Below are 27,044 nucleotides of genomic sequence, written 5' to 3'. Positions count from 1 at the left end.
AAATCTAGCGGACCAATGGAGACTCATTGTCTACACCTCCCTCTAAACCCCGCCCTTCATGGAAAAATAATGCCAAAACTCACAATCAAAAAGACTGGCAGTGAAAGCAAAAAAAACAGACATCGAAAGCAAAGATATGAGTAGCGTATCCAACAGGTAGTACATGCAGGCAAGAGCGTAGGCAAAATGTATTCAATAGGATTGGTTGCTGGGAAAGTTTAACTGAAAACCATTTTTGCATTTGTTTTCAAATATATTTTTTACTCATTTGTTGAGTTTTGCTCTCGCTTTAAAATTACTTGCTTACACGTTTTGCTTTTGAGGTCTTATTTCTGTCTTATACATTTCGTTTTTGATATCAACATTCATTACTTCACCCGTCCTTAAGAATATTTCACTCAACTTTAACTTTCATGTGTTAAGGTTTGTCGTGTTAAGGTTTCTCTTCTGCATTTTCCCCTCGCAAGATTACTGTTAGTACATCATGTTTTAAATTAGAACATTGTAATTATGCTTTTGTGCTGTTTTGTGCTGTTTTGTCATGTTCACTATTTATTTTATTTTGAATTCAATACATATGGTGTGAAATTGACCCCATATCGCACTGCATGAGGCAAATGGTGGTCACACCAGATACTGACTGATTTTCTGATCCATACCCTTACCTTAAAAAAAAAAGATATCTGTATTCCCAGTCATGTAAAATCCATAGATTAGGGCCTAATGAATTGATTTCAATTGACTGATTTCCTTATGAACTATAACATCTTTGACATTTTTGCATTTATATTTTTATTCAGTATAGATCCATTCTCTGATCCTTTTACTGGGTGTCAGATCATGCTGCAAGAGCCCCAGATTGTTTGGAGGATGTCCTCCGGGAGTTGTCATAATTACTTTAAGTCTATGGAAGGGGGCGAGAACCATGAGCCTCGTAGGTTTTGTATCCAAGTCAACGTATCCAGAAGACGGAAACTAGCTGGCCTCCGGCTCCATCATGGCGCTACCCTTCTGAGTGCTGTTGATGCTACTGTAGACCTTCTAAAATGTGTTTGATATCAATTATTGTGACATGAATATATTTAGTATAGTTATCTAAAAAAGGACAAATCTAATGTTAATCATAGTTTATCATTTCCTTTATTACTTTTTTTGTTGCTTTTAATCTTTTCATACAAATCTTCACTTCAATAGAAGGTGTAAGCTTGCAAAAACAAAAGAAACACCCAAAACAAAGACTGGTAGCTACAGTGCATTCGGAAAGTATTCAGACCACTTGACTTTTCCACATTGTTATATTAATTTTATCATTTTCTAATAAGACTATTTTCTCAAATCGACACAATTCCCCATAATGACAAAGCAAAACAGCTTTAGACATTTTTGCCAAAGTATTAAAACCAGATACCTTAATTACATAAGTATTCAGACCCTTTGCTATGAGACTCAATTGAGCTCAGGTGCATCCTGTTTTCATTGATCTTTCTTGAGCTGTTTCTACAACTGGATTGGAGTCCTCGTGGTAAATTCAATTGATTGGACATGATTTGGAAAGGCGCACACACACCTATGTAAGGTCCCACAGTTGACAGTGAATGTCAGAGCAAAAACCAAGCCATGAGGTCGAAGGAATTGTCCATAGAGCTGGGGCACAGATCTGGGGAAGTGTACCAAAAAAAGTCTGCACTATTGAAGGTCCCCAAGAACAGTGGCCATCATTGTTAAATGGAAGCAGTTTGGAACCACCAAGACTCTTCCTAGAGCTGGTAGCCCAGCCAAACTGAGCAATCGGGGCAGAAGGGCTTTGGTCAGGGAGGAGACCAAGAACCAGATCTCAAGTGTTCCTCTGTGGAGATAGCGAAACCTTCCAGATGGACAACCATCTCCGCAGCACTTCACCAATTAGGCCTTTATGGTAAGGTGGCCAGACGGAAGCCACTCACTCCTTAGTAAAAGGCACGACAGCCCGCTTGGCGTTTGCAAAAAGGCACCTAAAGGACTCTCAGACCATGACAACAAGATTCTCTGGTGAAACCAAGATCTTTGGCCTGAATGACAAGCGTCATATCTGGAGGAAATCTGGCACCATCTCTAAGGTGAAGATCCCATGGCACTTATCGTAAGAGTAGGGGTGTTAACCCCGGTGTCCTGGCTAAATTCCCAATCTGGCCCTCAAACCATCATGGTCACCTAATAATCCCCAGTTTACAATTGGCTCATTCATCCCCCTCCTCTCCCCTGTAACTACTCCCCAGGTCGTTGCTGCAAATGAGAATGTGTTCTCAGTCAACTTACCTGGTAAAATAACGGTAAAATAAAATAAAAAAAAATGGTGGCAGCATCATGCTGTGAGGATGTTTTGTACTGGGAGACTAGTCAGGATTGAGGGTTAGATGAACGGAGCAAAGTACAGAGATCCTTGATGAAAACCTGCTCCATGGAGCTCAGGACCTCAGACTGGGATGAAGGTTCACCTTCCAAAAGGACAATGACCCTAAGCACACAACGAAGGAGTGTGGACAGTCTCTGAATGGACACTCAGGGACAGTCTCTGAATGTCCCTGAGTGGCCCAGCCAGAGTCCGGATCTGTACAGGTGTGCCAAGCTTACAGAATCATACTCAATTAGACTCGAGGCTGTAATCACTGCCAAATGTGCTTAAACAAAGTACTGAGTAAAAGATCTGAATACTTCAGTTTATTTTTAATACATTTTCAAAAAACAGTTTTTCGCTTTGTCATTATGGGGTATTGTGTGTAGATTGATGAAGGGGAGAATTTTTTTTTTAACCCATTTTAGAGTACGGTTGTAAGGTAACAAAATGTGGAAAAAGTCAAGGGGTCTGAATACTTTCCGAATGCATTGTATATCACAAAGCAGGAAAATGTGTTATACATCTAACATGTCAAAACATTCAGAAATAGCATTTCAGAGTTCAAAGATAGACAGGCTTGAAGTGAACATGGCATAAATGATTTCACACAAACAATCCATATCAAAAAAGGCAGACTTCCTCAATTCAACAGTTTCTGAATAATGATTCTGATATATTGCTTCAATCAATGACATTGATTACATTTGACTCTTGAATAGAACTCTGCCTTATTAGCTTCATACAATGCCTTAACCTGATGATGATAGGGGGCGCTATTTACACTCTGGGGGAAAATTGTTCCCAATTTAAACGGCCTCGTACTCAATTCTTGCTCGTACAATATGCATATTATTATTACTATTGGATAGAAAACACTCTAGTTTCTAAAACCGTTTGAATTATTTCTCTGAGTGAAACAGAACTCATTCTGCAGCACATTTATTGTCAGGGAGTGAGATTTCAGAAATCGAGGTCCCTGTTCTGGGGTCAGTTTATAAGTCCCAATGTAAGCTATGGGGCTACATGCACTGCATACGCCTTCCTCTAGATGTCAGTAAGCGGTGAGAATTTGAATGGAGTGGATTGCGCAATCTGGGACCTTATATAAGACCGTGGAACGGAAGTACCGTCCTTTTCAACGGTGCGCCTGGCGCAAAAAGACATCACAATGGCGTCCTGCAAACGCTTTCGTTTTAGTAGTTCTATATCTCCGGTCATGTTTTTATTCGTTATAGGTGTTAAAGACATCATAAGGTAGTTAATTTAAACCGACTTATAGCAGTTTATTGCGATTTTCCTGGATTTCTTTGTGATGCGCGTTCACGAGTTGGACACCTCTCCAGTGGGTGGCTAACGTTTAGCAGCTAATTCGACAGGTCAAGAGGACAACTTTCAGCCAAAAGACGATTTTTCTGAAGAAAGGACACCGTGCCCAAGATTCTGATGGAAGCTCAGCTAATAGTAAGCAGTCTTTATGCTGATAATTCATTGTTCTGTTGAAAAAAATTCAAATGCATTAGACTCCATTACTTGCAGTGTAGCCTTGCTTTATCGCACGCTGTATTGCGCAGTTACGTTAATTTAAACAATTTAACCTAATTTAAACAATTTAACCCAGCGATTGCATTAAGAACTAATTTGTCTTTCAATTGTCCAACCTGTATTTTTTTTGTCAAGTTTATGAATAGTTTGATAAGAATAGGTGCCTTTCCAAGATAGCGCCGGACAGATTGCTTGACGTTATGGACACTATTCTCATTGTATAAGCACGATTTGTGCCGCTAAATATGCACATTTTCGAACAAACTCTATATGCATTGTGTAATATGATGTTATAGGACTGTCATCTGAAGAATTCTGAGAAGGTTAGTGAAAAAAATAATATATTTTGGTGGTTTATACGTTATTGCTATGTTTGGCTTGAATCAATGCTGTTGTAATTTTTGCTATTGTGCTAAGCTAATATAACGCTATATTGTGTTTGCGCTGTAAAACACTTAGAAAATCTGAAATATTGGCTGGATTCACAAGATCTGTGTCTTTCATTTGCTGTACGCTGTGTATTTTTCAGAAATGTTTTATGATGAGTATTTAGTTATTCCACATTGGTCTCTATAATTGCTCTGGCTGCTTCGGTGCTATTTTTGACGGTAGCTGTGATGGTAGCTGCAATGTAAAACTGATTTATACCTCAAATATGCACATTTTTCGAACAAAACATAAATTTATTGTGTAACATGTTATAAGACTGTCATCTGATGAAGTTGTTTGTTGGTTAGTTAGGTTGGCTTTGTGCATGCTACCTGTGCTGTGAAAAATGTCTGTCCTTCTTTGTATTTGGTGGTTAGCTAACAAATATACGTGCTGTTTTCGCTGTAAAACACTTTAAAAATCGGACATGTTGACTGGATTCACAAGATTTGCATCTTTCATTTGCTGTATTGGACTTGTTAATGTGTGAAAGTTAAATATTTCTAAAAATATTTTTTGAATTTCGCGCTCTGCCTTTTTAGTGGAATGTGGGAGGAGTTCCGCTAGCGGAGCGCCTGGGCTAGACAGGTTAAACCAAGATGTAAAGGTTCTATTACTCTATAATTTCTGCTTGCAGCTTTAAAAGTTATTGTATGAACCAGAAGAGAGCTATATCTGCATGTAAATTAATGTTAGCTGGCTAATGTATCGACCGTGCGTTGTGGTCCACACCCTCGGTCAAGGCGAAGCCAGCGATGATAGTGGGAGGAGCCTGCCAACGGCTATGAGGTAAGTCTTAGTGTGGAGCCCCCAGTGGGCTGACCTCTGTTACCTCTTCAGACTCTTCTGGGCCTGCTTCAGTAAAGTGTCAAAGTCAAGGGCATCAAACTTGCCAGTCACGGGTGCCGACGGGTCATACTCGCGATTAGAATCTGGAGGAGAGAAGAGAGAAAGAAGATTAGAATTAGGTGGTATACCGGGGTATTTTGAAATGCCATCATTTTTATTTTAAGTCAGTATTCAATTGAGCAAGTCACATGGTATGTTTGTTAACAAAGAGCACATGGCGCAATCTAAGTTTCTTGACATGACGATCAACTGTTGACCAGCGCAAGAGGTGAGTTACACTTGAGTCCCACAACTAATGTTAGCCAGCTAAATATCTTAACTACCTAAAATGTGCCAAATACATTTTCTCCAGCTCTGTGCCCGATATCCTGATAGCGAGGGAACTTAGGCTTACGGGTGTTTTAATGATGCAGCTTTCCTACAAACGGCCGAAGATGCAACATGCGTTTCTCAAAACACCACGCAAAAAGAATGTTTGCCAAGTGTGTCGCTGAGGCACACGTCGATACGGATAGGATCGAAAGGCAGCGCTGCTCTCAGATCAGTTTTCTCCATTCAAATCTTACCTTAACATAATATCAACAACACTGACGACAGATCAGCTCCTAGAAAGATATCACCTATGGCTGCAAATATTGAGCCATCTTATTCTAATGCTTAGCCTATAATAGGCACATCATTGTGGCCATGTTACACATCATGCAACATACTGGAGCAAAAATTAGACGAGTTCCATTTGAAAAATTGTAGGGTAATTGAATGAACATTAGATTTCAAAATGATTTAATTATATAGGCCAATAATGTAGGCTCTTTTAATGCAGTCATTTCAGTTTTATTTTGAAGCATCTTTTTATTCTTTTCTTGTTTGTAGGGATGTGCAAGGTTATTTTAATATCCAAACAGACATTCTATTCGAATACTTGTGAGAAATTAAAGCCCTATTTTTAACACTGAAAAGGCTATACAAATAAAGTATACACGTGACATTGTTGCACACACAAATATATCATGACCATTCAAATTATTTATTTGAAATGCGCCCCGTAAAAGTACCTAGTAGCAGACCGGTAGACTTCACGTGTAGCTTGTTTATGTTGGACAATCAAAAAGTGAAAGTGGCAAAGACACTCAATGTGTAGCAAGTGGAGTGATGGTTCACTAATGCAATGTAATTCAAGATGAAATAAAATTTCGGAAATGAGGAGTGGGCTACAACGACCAACTAATAGGTAGGATGGCGTTTTATCTGAAAGGGTTTGGGGAGAAAGCGCAGCATGTGGCCTCAACTAGCGACAGCTGCCCAGCTTAGCTCGCAAGCCAGCTTGTCTAGGCTACTCCATTAAAGACAGTAGTCTTGGCTGTAACCGAATTGCCTCGGCATCTCTCTCATCTGACCCTCCCATCTCATACAGTTGAAGTCGGAGGTTTACATACACCTTAGCCAAATATATTTAAACTCAGTTTCACAATTCCTGACTTTTAATTCTAGTAAAAATTCCCTGTCTTAGGTCAGTTAGGATCACCACTATTTTAAGAAAGTGAAATGTCAAAATAATAGTAGAGATATTTATTTCAGTTTTTATTTCTTTCATCACATTCCCAGTGGGTCAGAAGTTTACATACATTCAATTAATATTTGGTAGCATTGCCTTTAAATTGTTTAACTTGGGTCAAACGTTTTGGGTAGCCTTCCACAAGCTTCCCACAATAAGTTGGGTGAATTTTGGCCCATTCCTCCCGACAGAGCTAGTGTAACGGAGTCAGGTTTTAGGCCTCCTTGCTCGCACACGCTTTTTCAGTTCTGCCCACAAATATTCTATGGGATTGAGGTCAGGGCTTTGTAATGGCCCCTCCAATAACTTCAATGTTGTCCTTAAGCCATTTTGCCACAACTTTGGAAGTATGCTTAGGGTCATTGTCCATTTGGAAGACCCATTTGCGACCAAGCTTTAACTTCCTGACTGATGTCTTGAGATGTTGCTTCAATATAGCCACATCATTTTCCTCCCTCATGATGCCATCTATTTTGTGAAGTGCACCAGTCCCTCCTGCAGCAAAGCACTCCCACAACATGATGCTGCCACCCCCGTGCTTCACGGTTGGGATGGTGTTCTGCGGCTCGCAAAAGCATCCCCCGTTATCCTCCAAACTTAATGGTCATTATGACCAAACAGTTCTATTTTTGTTTCATCAGACCAGAAGACAATTCTACAAAAAGTACCATTTTTGTCCCCATGTGCAGTTGTAAACCATAGTCTGACTTTATGACAGTTTTGGAGCAGTGGCTTCTTCCTTGCTGTCGATATAGGACTCGTTTTACTGTGGATATAGATACTTTTGTACCGGTTTCCTCCAACATCGTCACAAGGTCCTTTGCTGTTGTTCTGGGATTGATTTGCACTTTTCGCATCAAAGTATGTTCATCTCTAGGAGACGGAGCGCATATCCTTCCCGAACGGTATGATGGCAGTGTGGTACCATGGTGTTTATACTTGCGTACTATTGTTTGTACATATGAACGTGGTACCTTCAGGCGTTTGGAAATTGCTCCCAAGGATGAACCAGACTTGTGGAGGTCTACAATCTTTTTCTGAGGTCTTGATTTCTTTTGATTTTCCCATGATGTCAAGCAAAGAGGCACTGAGTTTGAAGGTAGGCCTTGAAATACATCCACAAGTACACCTCCAATCTACTCAAATGATGTCAATTAGCCTATGAGAAGCTTCTAAACCATGACATCATTTTCTGGAATTTTCCAAGCTGTTTAAAGGCAGTCAACTTAGTGTATGTAAACTTCTGACCCACTGGAATTGTAATACAATGCATTATACGTGAAATAATCTGTCTGTAAACAATTGTTGGGAAAATTACTTGTGTGATGCACAAAGTAGATGTCCTAACCGACTTGCCGAAACTATAGTTTGTTAACAAGAAATTTGTGGAGTGGTTGAAAAACGAGTTTTAATGACTCCAACCAAGTGTATTGCCCAAGATTCTTTGTAATATGTTACAGGAGTGTCATCGGAAGAATTCTGAGACGGTTAGTGAAAAAATTAATATATTTTGGCGATGATAACGATATCGCTCTCTTTGGCTTGAAACAATGGTCGGGTAACGTTTGCATATGTGGTATGCTAATATAACGATTTATTGTGTTTTCGCTGTAAGACACTTAGAAAATCTGAAATATTGTCTGAATTCACAAGATCTGTGTCTTTCCATTGCTGTGAGTTGTGTATTTTTAAGAAATGCTTTATGATTAGTAATTAGGTAATACACGTTGCTCTGTGTATTTATTCTAGTCGAGTTGTGATGGTGGGTGCAATTGTAAACTATGATTTATACCTGAAATATGCACATTTTTCTAACAAAACCTATCCTATACAATAAATATGTTATCAGACTGTCATCTGATGAGGTTTTTTCTTGGTTAGTGGCTATCAATATCTTTATTTGGCCGAATTGGTGATAGCTACTGGTGGAGACAAAAAATGGTGGACAAAGAAAAATGGTTTCTTTTGCTAACGTGGTTAGCTAATAGATTTACATATTGTGTCTTCCCTGTAAAACATTTTAAAAATCAAAAATGGTGGCTAGATTCACAAGAAGTGTATCTTTCATCTGGTGTCTTGGACTTGTGATTTAATGATATTTAGAAGCTACAATTTACTTGTGACGCTATGCTAGCTATGCTAGTCAGTGGGGGGGGGGGATGCTCCCGGATCCGGGTTTCTTAGGCAGTAAAAGTTAACTTCTTCTAGCTGCAAGCCCGAGGCCGGCCACAATATGACAACAGCCACTTCAAGTGCAGGGCGCGAAATTCAAAATATATTTTTTGGAAATATTTAACTTTCACACATTAAGTCCAATACAGCAAATGAAAGGTACACATCTTGTGAATCCAGCCAACATGTCCAATTTTTTAAATGTTTTACAGCGAAAACAGCACGTATATTTATGTTAGCTCACCACCAAATACAAATAAGGACAGACATTTTTCTCAGCACAGGTAACATGCACAAAGCCAACCTAACTAACCAAGAAGAGGGGCAGTATTGAGTAGCCGGATAAAAGGTGCTTATTTCAAACGGCCTCGTACTCAATTCTTGCTCATACAATATGCATATTATTATTACTATTGGATAGAAAACACTCTAGTTTCTAAAACCATTTGAATTATATCTGTGAGTAAAACAGAGCTCCTTTTGCAGCAAACTTCCTGACAGGAAGTGGAAAATCTGAAATCGATGCTCTCTTCTAGGGGCTGCCTATTAAAGTCCTTGATATTTATTCGTTTAGATGCACTTCATACGTCTTCCACTAGATGTCGACAAGGAGTGAGATATGAAATGGAGTGAATAACTTGATCTGGGCTCGTATAATAGCTCTTTGTATGACGTGTCACCAGTTTCCTGTTTTCTGGAGAGAGCGTCAAGGGACCTGGATTTGCCTTCTGATAAGCTGTCGTTATGGACGACTAATATCTCCGGCTTTGATTTTATTTGATACATGTGACAATATCATCGTAAAGTATGTTTTTTCAATATAGTTTAATCAGATTATTGAATTTTTTTCGGGAGTTTTGCTGTGTTCCGTTCTGTTTGTTGACATGGAGAGATTCGCGCCACTTGGCAAGTGTGCTTGCTAAATCGAGAGGGAAAAAGGCCGTTCTAAATCCAAACAACGATTGTTCCTGACAAAGGACCCCTTGTACAACATTGATGAAAGATCAGCAAAAGTAGGACCCATTTTATGATGCTATTTCATATATCTGTCGAACATGTTGTGCTAGTCGTTTGCGCCCAGCTTTTGGGTACTCTCTCGCTATACCTAAGCTGGATGTGGTAATGAAGTTATTTTTAGAATTCTAACACGGCGATTGCATTAAGAACTAGTGTATCTATCATTTCCTATACAACATGTATTTTTTAGTTATGTTTATGAATAGCCATTTGGTCAGAATATGTCAGAAAAAGTGTCAGAAAAAAATCCGGACGTTATGGGAAAAAGATGCTACGTTAGCACAATGTATAACCACTGATTTCAGCTCCAAATATGCACATTTTCGAACAAAACATACGTGTATGTATAACCTGATGTTATAGGACTGTCATCTGATGAAGCTTATCAAGGTTAGTCAAAAATTATATATCTTTTGCTGGTTTGTTACGATCGCTAACTTGTGCTACTAGGAAATGGCTTGTGTTTCTGGCTATTGTGGTAAGCTAATATAACGCTATATTGTGTTTGCTGTAAAACACTTAATAAATCGGAAATATTGTCTGGAATCACAAGATGCCCGTCTTTCATTTGCTGTACACTATGTATTTTTCAGAAATGTTTTCTGATGAGTATTTAGGTATTTGACGTTGGTGTCTAATTATTATGGCTGCTTTCGGTGCAACTTCTGATTGTAGCAGCAATGTAAACTATGATTTATACCTGAAATATGCACATTTTTCGAACAAAACATAGATTTATTGTATAACATGTTATAAGACTGTCATCTGATGAAGTTGTTTGTTGGTTAGTTTGGTTGGTTCTTGGTTAGTTAGGTTGGCTTTGTGCATGCTACCTGTGCGGTGAAAAATGTCTGTCCTTTTTTTGTATTTGGTGGTGAGCTAACATAAATATACGTGCTGTTTTCGCTGTAAAACATTATTATTATTATTATTATTTTTTTATTTTTTTATCGGACACTTTGGCTGGATTCACAAGACGTGTACCTTTCATTTGCTGTATTGGACTTGTTAATGTGTGAAAGTTAAATATTTCTAAAAAATATATTTTGAATTTTGCGCCCTGTACTTGAAGTGGCTGTTGTCATATTGTGGCCGGCCTCGGGCTTGCAGCCAGAAGAAGTTAACAGTTCTTTTTTTAAATAATTTTTATTCTGTACAGGTTTCTTTTTCACTCTCATTTAGGTTAGTATTGTGGGGTAACTACAATGTTGTTGATCCATCCTCAGTTCTATTGCAGCCATTAAATAAATGTTTTTTTCAAGTCACCATTGGCCTTATGGTTAAATCCCTGAGCGGTTTCTTTCCTCTCCGGCAACAGAGTTAGGAAGGACGTCTGTATCTTTGTATTGATATAGAAAATCCAACGTGTAATTAACAACTTCCCAATGCTCAAGCGGATATTAACCTGTTGAGGATGGGGGCGCTGTTGAGACTATTTATGCTAATTGGGTAATTTTTGAAACGGCTTCCCACAAAATCCTTGATCGTACAATATGCATATTATTATTATTATTGGATAGAAAACAGTCTATAGTTTCTATAGGAGTTGAAATTTTGTCTCTAAGTGGAACAGAGCCCATTCTACAGCAATTTCCCTGACATGGAGTCAGATTTCAGAAATGTTGGCCACTGTTCTGAAGTCAGTTAAAAGGGCACTGTTATTGCTATGACTATACGGACACTTCTTACGTCTTCCCCTGGATGCCTTTACGTGATGACGATTCCAATGGGGTCGATTGCGCGTTCACAGGCACTACAAATGAAAAAACCCTGTAGCTAGCAAGTCTTTTCTTGGTGCGTAACGCGCGTGGAAGACACCGACCCGCTCCTGTTCCAAGCGTTAGTTTAGCCTGTTATATTTCTCCGGTCATCTTTTCACTCGTTATAGGAGTTAAAAACATCATAAGGTAGTTAATTTAAAGCGTTTTATAGCAATTTATATCCGTTTAGTGCGATTTTGGGACATTTATTTTTGAAACGATGTGAATAGCTGGGCACGCTTTTCAGTTCATCCCGAACGCAGTTGGCATTTCCACATGGCAAGAGGACAGCTTTCCACCAAAAGACGATTACTCCCAAGAAAGGATCCTTTGCCCAAAATACTGATGGAAGAACAGCTCAAAGTAGGACATTTTTATTATGATAACTCGTGTTTGTCGAAACATTTTAGTGGCTTAGGACGCCATGTTTTTTGACGTAGCTTCGCTTGGCGCAAACTGTATTGAAAAGTAAGGTTAAATTAAAAAATGTAATTCCGCAATTGTATTAAGAATTAAATTGTCTATCAATCCCTGTCCACCCTATATTTTTTAGTCACGTTTATGAGTATTTATGTATAAGAGTAGATCACTGTCTAAGTGGCGCAAGGACATTTTCTGACCAGCTGAGCTACATTTCACATTGTCTAACCATGATTTTGGTGGCTAAATATAAACGTTTTCAATCAAACTCTATATGGATTGTGTAATATGATGTTACAGGAGTGTCATCTGAAGAATTCTGAGAAGGTTAGTGAAAAAATGAATATATTTTTGGCGATGTTGACGTTATCGCTCACTTTGGCTAGAATCAATGCTGGGCTGCTATGTGCTATGTGCTATGCTAATATAACGATTTATTGTGTTTTCGCTGTAAGACACTTAGAAAATCTGAAATATTGTCTGTATTCACAGGATCTGTGTCTTTCGATTCGTGTATGCTGTGTATTTTTACGAAATGTTTGATGATTAGTAAGTAGGTAAACACGTTGCTCTAAGTAGTTTTTCTATTCCATTTGTGACGGTGGGTGCAATTGTAACCTATGCCATCTACCTGAAATATGCACTTTTTTCTAACAAAACATATTTATGGTATGGGATAGGTTATCAGACTGTCATCTAATGAGTTTTTTTGTTGGTTAGGGGCTATAAATATCTTAGTTTAGCCGAATTGGTGATGGCTACTGGTGTTGGTGGACAAATAAAAGATGGTGGATTATGCTAATGTGTTTTTAGGTAATAGATGTACATCTTTACATATTGTGTCTTCCCTGTAAAACATTTTAAAAATCGGAAATGTTGACTGGATTCACAAGATCTGTGTCTTTCATTAGCTGTATTGGACTTTAATGTGTGAAAGTTAAATATTTAAAAAAAATATTTTTTTTGAATTTCGCGGCACTGGTTTTTCAGTGGGGGGGGGGGGGGGGGGGGGGTGTGCCGCTAGCGGCACGCTGATCCTAGACAGGTTAACCTCTAGGCTAGGGGGCGGTATTTTCACGTCCGGGTGAAAAGCGTGCCCAAAGTAAACTGCCTGCTACTCAGGCCCAGAAGCTAGGATATGCATATTATTAGTAGATTTGGATAGAAAACACTGAAGTTACTAAAAACTGTTTGAACGATGTCTGTGAGTAATGAAGTAGGGCTGTTCAGAACGAGGGTCGAGTCTAGTGTACTGTTGTGGTTGGAGCGCACGACCTGAAAGCTTGCTCCACTTTGTTTTTATCCGCTATTGAACGCAGTTTATCCCATGTTAAATTGTATCGATTATTTACGTAAAAAAATACCTAAAGTTGTATTAGGAATGTTGTTTGGACAAAGATTACAGGTACCGTATTAGATTTTGGTGGTCATGTTACGTGTTACGCGAGTTGGAACCAGTGTTTATCTGGATCAAATGCGCCAAATAAATGTACATTTTGGAGATATAACGACGGAATTAATCGAACAAAAGGACCATTTGTGATGTTTATGGGACATATTGAAGTGCCAACAGAAGAAACTCTTCAAATGTAAGGCTTATTCAAAGGTAAAGAATTATATCGTTATTTCTGAGTTGTCGCGCCTGGCGGGATGAAATATGATTGTCTGTGTTTGTTTGATGGAGTGCTGTCCTCAGATAATCGCATGGTTTGCTTTCGCCGTAAAGCCTTTTTGAAAATCTGACACCGTGGCTGGATTAACAAATTGTTAAGCGTTATTTTGACATATTGCAAGTGTATTTTCAAGAATGTTAAATATTTACAATTCTGTAGTTTGAATTTGGCGCCCTGCACTTTCACTGGATGTTGGTCAGGTGGGACGGTAGCGTCCCATCTAGCCTAGAGAGGTTTAATGTCTTAATTTTACCCATCTACAAATAGGTGCTCTTCTTTGCGAGGCATTGGAAAACCTCCATGGTCTTTGTGGTTGGGTCTGGAATTCACTGCTTGACTGAGGCACCTTACAGATAATTGTATGAGTGGGTTGCAGAGAAGAAGTAATCCTTCAAAAATCATAATAAACACTATTATTGAACAAAGAGTCCATGTAACTTAGGCAAATGTTTACTCCTGAACTTATTTAGGCTTGCCATAACAAAGAGGTTGAATACTTGACTCAAGATGTCAGCTTTAAATAGATAAACATTAAAACATTTCAGAAAATATAATTCCACTTTGACATTATGGGGTATTGTATGTTGGCCAGTGACACAAAATCTCAATTTAATTCATATTTACATTTAGGCTGTACCAACAAAATGTGTAAAACGTAAAGTGGTTTACATACTTTGAATGGACTGTATTTAGAATATCCGGATATCCGACAAAAATGAATGATACTATTCGAATAGTGACATTATTTCAAACCTCCATCCCTCCTTGTTTGTAACAACTACAAAGACATTGGCAACTTTGTTGTGAAGTTCTGCGTTACAGAGACAGAATCAAGATGTTTCTATGTTTAGCGGAAACATGTATAAAGTAATGAACCAAAAACAAAACAGACCTAATGACGCACTTAGCTGTTCTATGAGTGGTCTGAGGAAGCTTGTAAATAAGTGCAACTATGCATTTGGTTTGTTAATGTGCCAGCTAGCCACCTATAGCTTGCAAGATCAAGCATCTTGGTTAGAGCAGAGAATCAAAGTGTGAGTACCCTTTTGAGATAGTTACACAACTAGGAGCATGGTTGTCTGTCCATGGAATTCGCTTGAGCTTGTTAGCATTTAGCTAGCATCCACTACAGGAATTTGCTAGTACTTTGTTAGCATTTTTTGGTTAAGAATTAGCACCCCTTGTGCGCATTTCCAGTAATACCGTATACCCTGGTATGGTACAGGAACAGTAGGTATGGATATCTGGATACTGTCCAACCCTAATTAGCATCACCTGCAGGATTTGAGGGAACATAATCTTTGCTAGCTCTCCTTGCATCACTGCAATCTTATGTAGGTGTATACCAAGAAAGGTGACAGTACAATATGATCATTTTATCTTAATATTGACAACTAGTACCAGTGTTGACAACCCAAAAAATGGCACTCATTATTTACACAAATTATTTCTATAAACCATGTTTTACCTAGATCAGCGTAGCTCGTCTTGCAGAACTGTCTCCTTCCTCCGAAGCAGAGGTCAAAGGGGAGTTCGTCAGGCTTACGGAGCTTGCTGCCGTTCTCGATGGCCGTGAATGCATCCTTCGTATCGTAGTAGGTCACAAACCCATAGTTATCCCTGTCACAGAGATTGAATAGCAAATATTAAACATGCAGGAGACAGAGGGTTGATTCATTATGGCACAAAATGGAAGACATTTTAAAATACAAAGACAAACATTTGCATTGATTAGTGGACAATTCCGGGTAGTCCCTCCCTGTTAGTCGGTTTTATTCTGCTTGGGGACATGAACGCTAGATCTTGTTGAGGTGTGAGTTCTTAAAAGAGCCATTGGTGGTTTAGCCTGGTTGTTGCTGTAGCACCTATAGTTTGGGCTGAGAGACCACGGAAAGGGTCAAGCAAGGGTTGGTGTTCTGGGTCTGGGAAGAAAATGAGTCTTAAAGTTGTGTTCAGCAAGCACAAAACCAAGTTACCGGCAAACAAAAGGTTTAGCGATGGAAGTGGTAAGACCATGGCTGTGGCGGTCATCAAATTTTGACACCCGGTAACCATCATGCAAGTAATTGCTGGTCTTACGGTCATTTACCGTTAATTAACAAACACATTTAGCATCTCCGGGCTTCCACACATAGCCTACAAGCATCTAATGCAGACCTTTGGAACATCTACACTTTTAAAAAAGTCAAATAAAACCATTCAATATAGCCTAGACCATCACTATAAATCCATTTTAGGCGGGCCCCAAAAAAATAATATAGCACAATTTACAAGAACAGAATAGCATATTCTGAGTCATCCTTATGTTAGGCTCTGCTCTTGCTATGCCATGTGACTATGGGCCACAATAGTTTATTTAGCAGACAAGATTTGCTTATAATTCCCGTGGCATTTTATAGTAAGAATAAAATTGAACATAGCTGAATAAAATAAGGATATTTTTCTCCAACCAATTTCCCATGGAGTGCGCACATGCTGCTATTCGGTGTTGAGAATTTGAAACAGAACCTCCTATATGCTTAATTTAGAGTTATTTATGGTACTTCGTGACACAAAACTTCTGTTTTGATTTCTAATACATTCTAAGGCTGCATGATGCAAATAATGATGATTTGAAAAAAGTGAAGCCATGCACTCTGCTCCGTTTCTTGTGCAGGCTGCACAGACTTCATCAGTCTCATTCGCAATTTGACAAGCACTTCATAATATTCTAACCCATCAGACTATTCTCAATGTAATCTTGTCTTTACTTATGACCTAATGTGTGTAAATAAGTGGAGGCTCCTCAGGAGGACCATCCTCGGTGAATTTCGTAAAAACAAAATTTCAAACATTTAAAAAGTAAACATTTTTAGATTAAACTATACTAAATACAATCACATATCACCAAATAATTGATTAAAACACTATTTTTCAAAGAAGGTCCTCAGTAGCCTCAACGGGACTGTGGTGGAGCCGGAGGACAGCTAGCTTCCGTCCTCCTCTGGGTACATTGACTTCAATACAAAACCTAGGAGGCGCATGGTTCTCACCCCCTTCCATAGAATTACATAGTAATTATGACAGCTTCCAGAGAGGTCCTCCAACCTATCAGAGCTCTTGCAACATGAACTGACATGTTGTCCACCCAATCAAAGAATCAGAGAATGAATCTAATATAGAAAGCATAAGCTATAGCTAGCTAGAACTACAGTGCATTAAAATGTAGTGAGTAGTTGAGAGAAAGCCGATAGTTGAACAGTTTTGAACAAATTCATTTCTTTAAAAAATGGAGAAGTGAGAAAGTGTGTCCCCCCCAGTTTCGCTTAGCTAGCAAATGCAGCTAGCTATTGTCACCTACTCAAACACCCTGCTGAAACAGAGGGATATTATGTTAGCTAGCTGGCTATGACTATCCAACGCAATACTGGAACTCTTCCAAGTCAAGGTAAGCTTTTGGTTTTACAAATGTATTGCCACTGAGGCCCGCCGGTGTAACTGCTCACTAGCGTTACTCCATGATTGTAGCAGGTTTAGTAACGCATTAGTTCTATTAGCTATGCTGACTATGAGGTTACTTTAGCAAATATGGTGACAACGATGTAGGCTGTGTGTAGCGGTTTGGCTTGTGACACACAGCTGATGTGTTGTGTATTGAAGTCCACAAGCAAAGGGAAGAGGTGCAGCGCATAGATGCGAGAAGGAATACTACGTGGCTGCTATGAAAGTTCACTGTGCTTTTGCGTGATCAGGGGTGTATTCATTACACTGATTCTGTTAAAAAAACGTTTCTTAAACGGAAGCAAACGGAACAAAACAGGGATAAACACCTGAATTTGTCCAACAGAAATACTAATTTTCAACTGTTGGACTAATGAATACAGCCTATATTAGCTAGATGCAGGCAAGAGTGTGCAAGGCGGTATTGAATGACATTGTCTGTCACCTCACATTTGTTGTAGCAACCTGATGGGTATAGGGAAAATTTGAGTAGCCTAAACAAATCGCTGTTACATTGAACTGGGTGAACTGAATTTGAATAACAGTCATCCAATAGGTTGTTAATAGAAATAAGGCCATACTCATGAGAAACAAATCGTCCTCTTAAAAACAGCACTGACCACCACTGGTGCAATTATTTCTTATTTAGAATGGGCCACAAAAAAAAAGTGATCTGTAGCCTGCACTAACGAATGTGCAGTTATGTTTTTAATATGCCAGGTAGGCTTCACCGGTTGTAAAGTGGATGAATGTGCTTAATTTAAGGTATTTATCAATAAATATAGCAGGACGAGAAAGCTTGGACCCTCTTATATAGTGAGCAGTCAAAACACTTCACATGCAATTGCGCAATGACTAGCCTTATAAGAACACATTTCACTAGGCTCTGTAGGCTATGGGCTCTCCAGACTATTCAATTTAATCTAGTCTTTACATATACTAAATATTATGTATAAAATTACATTTGATTTAAAAAATGGGACATTATGCACCTGTCGGAACAGGGGCATAACAAAGACACTTGAATAGGGAATGGAGATCGTTTTCCCGCGGTTAATTTCCATTCCAGCTAGGTAGGCTGCTCCGGTTGTGCTTAATATTATCAACATTAGGAAAGTTGAGAAAAATAAAATAGGCCTAGTCTATAGAAAGCTGATGGAGGCAATCAAAACTGTTCTTACACAATTGCACAGCCTATAGAAATGTTGCACAACATGGGCTTATAGGACCACTTATTTAATTGCATGCATCAACCAGCTATGAGGAGCTGGCTCTCACTACACAACAAGTGATCCTATTCCACTCAATCTCAATGCCATAGCTCTCATGAAATGTTTGATTTTCGATTGCATTTACATTGATGTCAGCGTGATTAGAGGGACAATAGAGCATTGAGTACCAGGCCATTAGCAAGTTTGGTAGGCTACTAATAGCCATCAGAGCCCAGTTTTGGAGAATCCTCGTTACCGTGACTCAGCGGTCACGTGGAATTTGACTGCAATCATGACTCGTGACTGCCGGTGTGGAGGTAAAATGGTCACCGTAACAGCCCTAGGTAGGATTCAGACCTGTTCAATAGAACTAGTTTTTAGTTTCAAAATGTTTTTCATATCGTGCCGACAGAACATGAGCCAGGTTCCAGGCATTACTCGTTATTGAAACAAAACATGACCTGTGTTAAAGAGTACTTACCCATGGCCTCTGAAATGTAAAGTGCACTCCTCAATCTCTCCGTACAGAGAGAAGCGTTCATTCAGCTCTTTATGAGTCATTGTCTCTCGGATTCGCCCTACGTAAACAACCCGACGCTCATCCTGAGGGGAGAGAGAACGGCATTAGTCAGCTAACAATTATTTTTCTGCAGCATACACACGGTATCAGACGGGGCCCTTCTCAGACAAATGCCCATGTCTTCAACTGAAAAGAAGACGCTGCTCTGGGGAACTGAACACAGAAACACAGAACGCGACCTTGACCCCCAGTGACAGACTGTCCCGTTCCGACTTATCATCACTGGCTAACTTCACTTTAATAGAAATGTACTCACAATGGCTTTATCTTTGAGTCTCTTCCCCACCTCACTGTTTTCTCTAGATTCAGGCCGGTAGCCTGGTCTGAAAGACGGGCTGTGGAAAGAAACGGAATAGGAGACGTGGTCAATGTTATATAACTAAAAATCTGTATCCATGAAGCTAAGTACAGTGCATTCGTAAAGTATTCAGACCCCTTCACTTTTTCCAAATGTTGTTACGTTAGTCTTTTTCTAAAATGGATCAAATAAAAATCTACACACAATACCCCATAACAAACCGTTGGCCAGAATGCCAAGCATCAGGTCTGGAGGAAACCAGGCACCACTCATCACCTGGCCAATACCATCCCTAAGGTGAAGTATGGTGGCAGCACCATGCTGTGGGGATGTTTTTCAGTAGCAGGGACTAGTTAGGATCAAGGGAAACATGAACGGAGCAAAGTACAGAGAGATCCTGGATGAAAACATGCTCCAGAGCACTCAGGACTTCAGACTGGGACGAAGGTTCACCTTCCAAAAGGACAATGACCCTAAACACACAGCCAAGACAATGCAGTAGTGGCTTTGGGACAAGTCTCTGAATGTCCCTGAGTGGACCAGCCAGAGTCCGGACTTGAACCCGATCAAACATCTCTGGAGAGACCTGAAAATAGCTGTGCAGCGACGCTCCCCATCCAACCTGACAGACCTTGAGGATCTGCAGAGAAGAATGGGAGAAACTCCCCAAATACAGGTGTGCCAAGCTTGTAACTTCATACCAAAGAAGACTCAAGGCTGTAATCGCTGCCAAAGGTGCTTCAACAAAACACTGAGTAAAGGGTCTTAATACTTACGTACATTTTATATTTCATTTTTTATAATTTTGCTCATATTTCTGAAAACTGTTTTTGCTTTGTCATTATGGGGTATGGGGGAAAACAATTTTATGAATTTTAGAATACGGCTGTAACGTAACAAAATGTGGAAAAAGTCAAGTGTTCTGAACACTTTACGAATGCACTGTAAATTATGTTATCCTATCCCAAGTATTCAGGAAAGCATACACTGATCTGACTGCATGTATGCATTTTTGGTTAGTTTGAACTGACCAATACCATAGGAAGAAAATGTAACTCATGGTTGTTTGAGGAAAGTGCTTTAATTACCTGCGTTGTCTGCTGCATCTACTCCACGCCCGTCTGTGGGGAGAGCGGGAACGGGACCTACTCCATGATCCTGATCGGGAAGAGGAGTAGGAATATCGCCGCCGCCTTGGAAAGCAGGCCAGGGAACGAGAGGAGGAACGAGAGGAGGAGCAAGATGAGGCACTGAAGCTGCTATCAGAGTGACGAGGCCTGTACCTGGAGGAGAGATGAACGGGAAGGGAATCTGTCAGTAATGTCAGATTAGGATGGACTGGATATCGCCATTAGTCATATTGGTTTAAGCCAATGACATCACCTTTTTGATTGCTACATTGGTAGCAGATGGAGGGGGAGATAGTTTGTTCTATGAAACACATATGGAATTATGTAGTAACCAAAAAAAGTGTTAAACAAATCAAAACAAAGACACGGTGGTTGTAACCAAAAATCCCAAATTTGGACCCGATTTCCACCGGTCTAATGTCCATTGATCGTGTTTCTTGGCCCAAGCAAGTCTCCTCTTCTTATTGGTGTCCTTTAGTAGTAGTTTCTTCACAGCAATTCGACCATGAATGCCTAGCTCACAGTCTCCTCTGTTGAGATGTGTCTGTTACTTGAACTCTGTGAAGCATTTATCTGGGCTGCTATTTGAGGCTGGTAACTAATGAACTTGTCCTCTGCAGCAGAGTTAACTTTGGGTCTTCCTTTCCCGTGGCGGTCCTCATGAGAGCCAGTTCCATCATAACGCTTGATGGTTTTTGCGACTGCACTTGAAGAAAATGTAAAAGTTCTTGATATTTCCCGGATTGACTGACCTTCATGTCTTAAAGTAATGATGGACTGTCATTTCTCTTTCTTATTTGAGTTGTTCTTGCCATAATATGGACTTGGTCTTTTACCAAATAGGGCTATCTTCTGTATACCACCCCTCCCTTTATACAACACAACCGATTGGCTCAAACGCATTAAGGAGAAAATAAATTCCATAAATTAACTTTTAACAAGGCACACCTGTTAATTGAAATGCATTCCAGGTGACTACCTCATTAAGCTGGTTGAGAGAATGCCAAGAGTGTGCAAAGCTGTCATCAAGGCAAAGGGTGGCTACTTTGAAGAATCTCAAATATATATTTCGATTTTTTAAACACTTTTTTGGTTACTACATGATTCCATATGTGTTATTTCATAGTTTTGATGTCTTCACTATTATTCTACAATGTAGAAAATAGTAAAAATAAAGAAAAATCCTTCTGACTGGTACTGTATTTGTTCAAAACAGATACATCTGTGCTAGAGGTCAACCGATTAGTCGACATGGCCTATTAATTAGGGCCAATTTAAAGTTTTCATAACAATCGGTAATCGGCCTTTTTGGACACCGATTATGTCCGATTACATTGCAATCCTTGAGGAAACTGCGTGGCAGGCTGACCACCTGTTACGTGAGTGCAGCGTCAAAAGGACCCTGTGGCTGCAATGAGCCATGGTAAGTTGCTAGCTAACATTAAACTTATCTTATAAAAAACATTCAATCTTCACATAATCACTAGTTAACTGCACATGGTTGATGATATTACTAGGTTAACTAGCTTGTCCCGCGTTGCATATAATCAACGCGGTGCCTGTTAATTTATCATCAAATCACAGCCTACTTCAACTTTGATAAACAGGTGATGATTTAACAGAAGCACATTTGTGAAAAAAGCACGTTCGCTGCACATATGTACCTAACCATAAACATCAATACACAGAAGTAAAAAATGTTTATACCTGCATATTTAGTTAAGAAAGTCATGTTAGCAGGCAATATTAACTAGGGAAATTATGTCATTTCTCTTGTGTTCAGTGCAAGCAGAGTCGGGGTATATGCAACAGTTTAGCCGCCTGGCTCATTGCGAACTGTGTTTCTTCCTAACAAAGACCATATTAATTTGCCAGAATTTTACATAACATTGAAGGTTGTGCAATGTAACAGCAATATTTAGACTTAGGGTTGCCACCCGTTCGGCAAAATACGGAACGGTTCCGTATTTCACTGAAAGAATAATCATTTTGTTTTCTAAATTATATTTTCCGGATTTGACCATATTAATGACCAAAGGCTCGTATTTCTGTGTGTTTATTATAATTAAGTCTATGATTTGATATTTGATAGAGCAGTCTGACTGAGCGGTGGTAGGCAGCAGTACGCTCGTAAGCATTCATTAATTCGAGCAGCTCTTAGCAATGCTTGAAGCACAGCACTGTTTATGACTTCAAGCCTATCAACTCCCGAGATTAGGCTGGCAATACTAAAGTGCCTATAAGAACATCCAATAGTCAAAGGTATATAAAATACAAATGGTATAGAGAGAAATCGTCTACGCGTCATAACTCCTATAATAACTACACCAAAAACTTCTTAACTGGGAATATTGAACCACGAGCTTTCACATGTTCTCATGTTCTGAGCAAGGAACTTAAACGTTTTTTTACATTTTTTTACATTTTTTACATTATTTTTTTTTACATGGCACATATTGCACTTTCTTCTCCAACACTTTTTTTTTTGCATTATTTAAACCAAATTGAACATGTTTCCTTATTTATTTGAGACTAAACAGATTTTATTTATGTATTATATTAAGTTAAAATAAAAGGGTTCATTCAGTATTGTTGTATTTGTCATTATTACAAATATATATATATATATATATATATATATATATATATATATATATATATATATATATATATATATATATATATATATATATATATATATATATATATATAAACGCCCGATTAAATCGGTATCGGCTTTTTTGGTCCACCAATAATTGGTATCGGCGTTGAAAATTCATGATCAGTCGACCTCTAATCTGTGCCCATGAACCAACTTTTTCCCTCACTGAATAGAGATGACTGGGATGAATATGGACATTCTCTTTTAGACAGATATAAGACTCCGTGACATTAGAGGACACCGCCTTGCCAGGTGACAGGGGGGACAAATAGCTATAAAGACAGAAATAAAAGAGGAAATGAGCATCTCACCTCTTCCTGGGTAGAGAGCGAGATCTAGACTGAGAAGAGGAGTCCGACTCCGAGTCAGTAAAGTCAGGGCTGGAGGAACGGTGAATACTCCTTTTCCTCTTCCTTCCTCGCTTTCCTTCCCTGGGGCTTGGGCTAGGCCTGTGGGAGAAGGTATTATTGTAACTTCGGTAATACCTCCCTTTCTTGGGACTCCTCTCCAGGGGACCAGCCTGGTCCATCAGCCTGGTGGGAGAGGCATCAGGGGTCTCCAGCACAGAGCTAGTCCTGTCAGTCTTTACATGCAGGGGCTGGGGAACTAGGGGGGCCTGATGGTTCTTCGTACCCAGGGCAGTTGTGAGGGTTTGGAGGGAGGGGGCAGGGATCCTCTGGGGTACCCAGGTAGTGTTGCTGCCAAGTGGCTCGATGGTGATGGCTGCTTGCTGTTTGACATTCCAGCGCTTGCCTGGCTCTCTTGCAATAGCCATGGGTTCCTTCTGAAGGAGGGAGTAGTCGTGGTCTGAAAAGGCCAGGGTGAGAGACACTGGATTGGGGGTGGGAGTTATAGGGGGGCTGGGGGGCTTGCTCCGAAGCTTGTTGGAGGGCAGGGGCTGCGTGTCGATCTGGATGGCCTTGGAGGGTGATGGTTTGGGGGCCTCAGTGGCTTGGCTCTTACCAAGGAGGGCAATTGGGACCAGGGGCTTCCACATCTGGTGAGGAGGGGTAGCTGGAGGAGTCAGATCTGGAAAGAGATGGGAACAGAGTAGTCAGCTACTGTTCCAAATGAAGCAGAATAACTCTGGCAGCCATTTGAAGGTAGATTTTGAAAGACATTAATGGCTATCAAGCATTTTACCAAGAGAAACAGGTAACTTTTCATTACTCCATTGAGTGACAGTGCGATTTAGGTTAGTGGTGTTAACATACTAAAAACAAGGAAGAAGTTAACAGTGTATTATTAGCATTAGCAATGTACAGGGTGATTGGTGTGTGATTAGCATTTGCACTATAAAATTACCATTAGCAGCTAACAGGGTGAACAGTGTGTACAGTAGTTCGTACCTGCAGTGCTGGTCAGGTCATGCGCTCGGACTCTCTCCACAGGGGTCCTATCACATGGCTGCGCCACACTACGATAGAAACAAACCTTCAACACACTGCTTTATTGAACATGTACACTTCTAAGAGGAGCCTATGGCTTGGTCCAGAAACCACACAGACGAAGACAGTAGAACATTTTCACATTTTCGAACTGCTGAACAGAAACAAATAGAAAATGGTTGAGCGCTTGGCCCATTGTGGGGTCAGAAGTCAAGGACTTCGGTTTGCGGTAGGTCTTGGCGAAGGCTCTCCATACACACATGCACGTACACATACATACACACCGACCCAGAGCAGCATGGGGCTGTAGGGTAACTCACCTAGAGTTTCCTACAGCTGCTGCTCTACCAGAGACCTCCGGAACACACTGCTCCTCTTTAGCTGGAGAGAGAGGGGGAAGAGAAAGCATGAGTAAAAGCAAGGAATGGAGGAAGGGGGTAGGGTAGCACAGTTACCATTCTCCACCAACAAAACATCATAAGGACTTGTTTCCATGATATAATTTAGATTTTGGGACATCTACATGGAGGTTTCAGCCAGTATGCTAGGCCTGGACTAGTCAAACGTGGTGTCATTACACACACGCCAGTGGAGGGGCCGACAAACACGTCTGGCTTCTTGTTCTAGCTGGGGCCTGTACTTCCAGCCAGAGAAAGGAAGCAGTTGCGAGAGTTAAATGGATTTGTGGACAGGGCAGAATTTCAGCAGCTCAGCCGACATGACCACATAGCTGCTGCCCTGACTAAGCTACAGGATTGCTTCGCTAGCACAAAATGGAATATGTTCCGGACTCATCCGATGGCATTGAGGTGTTTAGCACATCTGTCACCGGTTTCATTAATAAGTGCGTCGACCGCAGAGTGAACGTACGTACCAGAAGCAATGGAAAACAGGCAACATCCGGACTAAGCTAAAGGCTAGAGCTGCCGCTTTCAAGGAGCAAGACACTAATCAGGAAGCTTATAAGAAATCCCGCCACGATGAGCCATCAAACAGGCAAAGCCTCAATACAGGACAAACATACATGAGAGCACCAGCTGTTCCAGACAACTGTGTGATCACGCTCGCCGTAGCCTATGCGAGTAAGACAAACAGGTTAACATTCACAGGGCCAGATGGATTACCATGACGTGTACTCTGAGCATGTGCTGACCAGTTTGCAATTGTCTTCACTGACATTTTTAAACTCTCCCTGTTCCAAGCAGACCACCATAGTCCATGTGCCAAAAAACACCAAGGTAACCTGTCTAAATGACTACCTGTAGCCATAGAATGCTGCAAAAGTCTGGTCATGACTCGCATCAACACCATCATCCCAGACACCCTGGACCCACTCCAATTCGTATACTGCCCCAAAAGATCCACAGATGACGCAATCTTTATTGCACTACCACCTGGACAAGAGAAACACCTAAGTGAGAATGCTGTTCATTGACTACAGCTCAGCGTTCAACACCATAGTGTCCTCCAAGCTCATCACTAAGCTAAGAACCCTGGGACACTTCCCTCTGCAACTGGATCCTGGACTTCCTGACGGGCCACCATCAGTTGGTGAGGGTAGGCAACAACAGATCTGCCACGCTGAACCTCAACACAGGGGCCCATGCTTAGTCCTCTCCTTTACTTCTAGTTCACCAACGACTGCATGGCAGCGCACGACTAAGTGTGCTGAAGACACGTCGTTGGAAGGCCTGATCACCGACAAGGATGAGACAGCCTATAGAGAGTTGGCCAGAGACCTGGCACTGTGGTCCCACTGCCAAGGGTCGGCAGTGTAGCCTAGTGGTTAGAGTGTTGGACTAGTAACCGGAAGGTTGCAAGTTCAAATCCCCGAGCTGACAAGGTACAAATCTGTCGTTCTGCCCCTGAACAAGGCAGTTAACCCACTGTTCCTAGGCTGTCATTGAAAATAAGAATTTGTTCTTAACTGACTTGCCTAGTTAAATGAAGGTATAAAAATACACTGCTCAAAAAAATAAAGGGAACACTTAAACACAATGTAACTCCAAGTCAATCACACTTCTGTGAAATCAAACTGTCCACTTAGGAAGCAACACTGATTGACAATAAATTGCACATGCTGTTGTGCAAATGGAATAGACAAAAGGTGGAAATTATAGGCAATTAGCAAGACACCCCCAATAATGGAGTGATTCTGCAGGTGGTGACCACAGACCACTTCTCAGTTCCTATGCTTCCTGGCTGATGTTTTGGTCACTTTTGAATGCTGGCAGTGCTCTCATTCAAGTGGTAGCATGAGACGGAGTCTACAACCCACACAAGTGGCTCAGGTAGTGCAGCTCATCCAGGATGGCACATCAACGCGAGCTGTGGCAAGAAGGTTTGCTGTGTCTGTCAGCGTAGTGTCCAGAGCATGGAGGTGCTACCAGGAGACAGGCCAGTACATCAGGAGACGTGGAGGAGGCCGTAGGAGGGCAACAACCCAGCAGCAGGACCGCTATCTCTGCCTTTGAGCAGGAGGAGCACTGCCAGAGCCCTGCAAA

The 27,044-nt window shown here is 40.5% G+C and overlaps 1 protein-coding gene across 1 annotated transcript in view; it reads right to left on the bottom strand.

The window, feature by feature from the left end:
- Positions 1-1,121: 1,121 nt before the first annotated feature.
- pprc1 (PPARG related coactivator 1) overlaps positions 1,122-27,044 on the bottom strand; it is a 46,663-nt gene continuing 20,740 nt past the window's right edge. The window contains exons 7-14 of the mRNA XM_055920096.1: positions 24,861-24,921; positions 24,502-24,569; positions 23,464-24,181; positions 20,449-20,643; positions 19,319-19,397; positions 18,964-19,085; positions 15,260-15,411; positions 1,122-5,277 (exon numbers count right to left, since the gene is read on the bottom strand). Of these exons, the coding sequence (XP_055776071.1) occupies positions 5,174-5,277; positions 15,260-15,411; positions 18,964-19,085; positions 19,319-19,397; positions 20,449-20,643; positions 23,464-24,181; positions 24,502-24,569; positions 24,861-24,921 (1,499 nt within the window). The 3' untranslated portion in view covers positions 1,122-5,173. The remainder of the gene's footprint in view (positions 5,278-15,259; positions 15,412-18,963; positions 19,086-19,318; positions 19,398-20,448; positions 20,644-23,463; positions 24,182-24,501; positions 24,570-24,860; positions 24,922-27,044) is intronic.

Source organism: Salvelinus fontinalis, chromosome 1 (genome assembly GCF_029448725.1).
Source record: "Salvelinus fontinalis isolate EN_2023a chromosome 1, ASM2944872v1, whole genome shotgun sequence".
Lineage (NCBI taxonomy): Eukaryota > Metazoa > Chordata > Actinopteri > Salmoniformes > Salmonidae > Salvelinus > Salvelinus fontinalis.
Note: the sequence above shows the minus strand (reverse complement) of the source record. Positions and strands in the feature narration are given on the sequence as shown.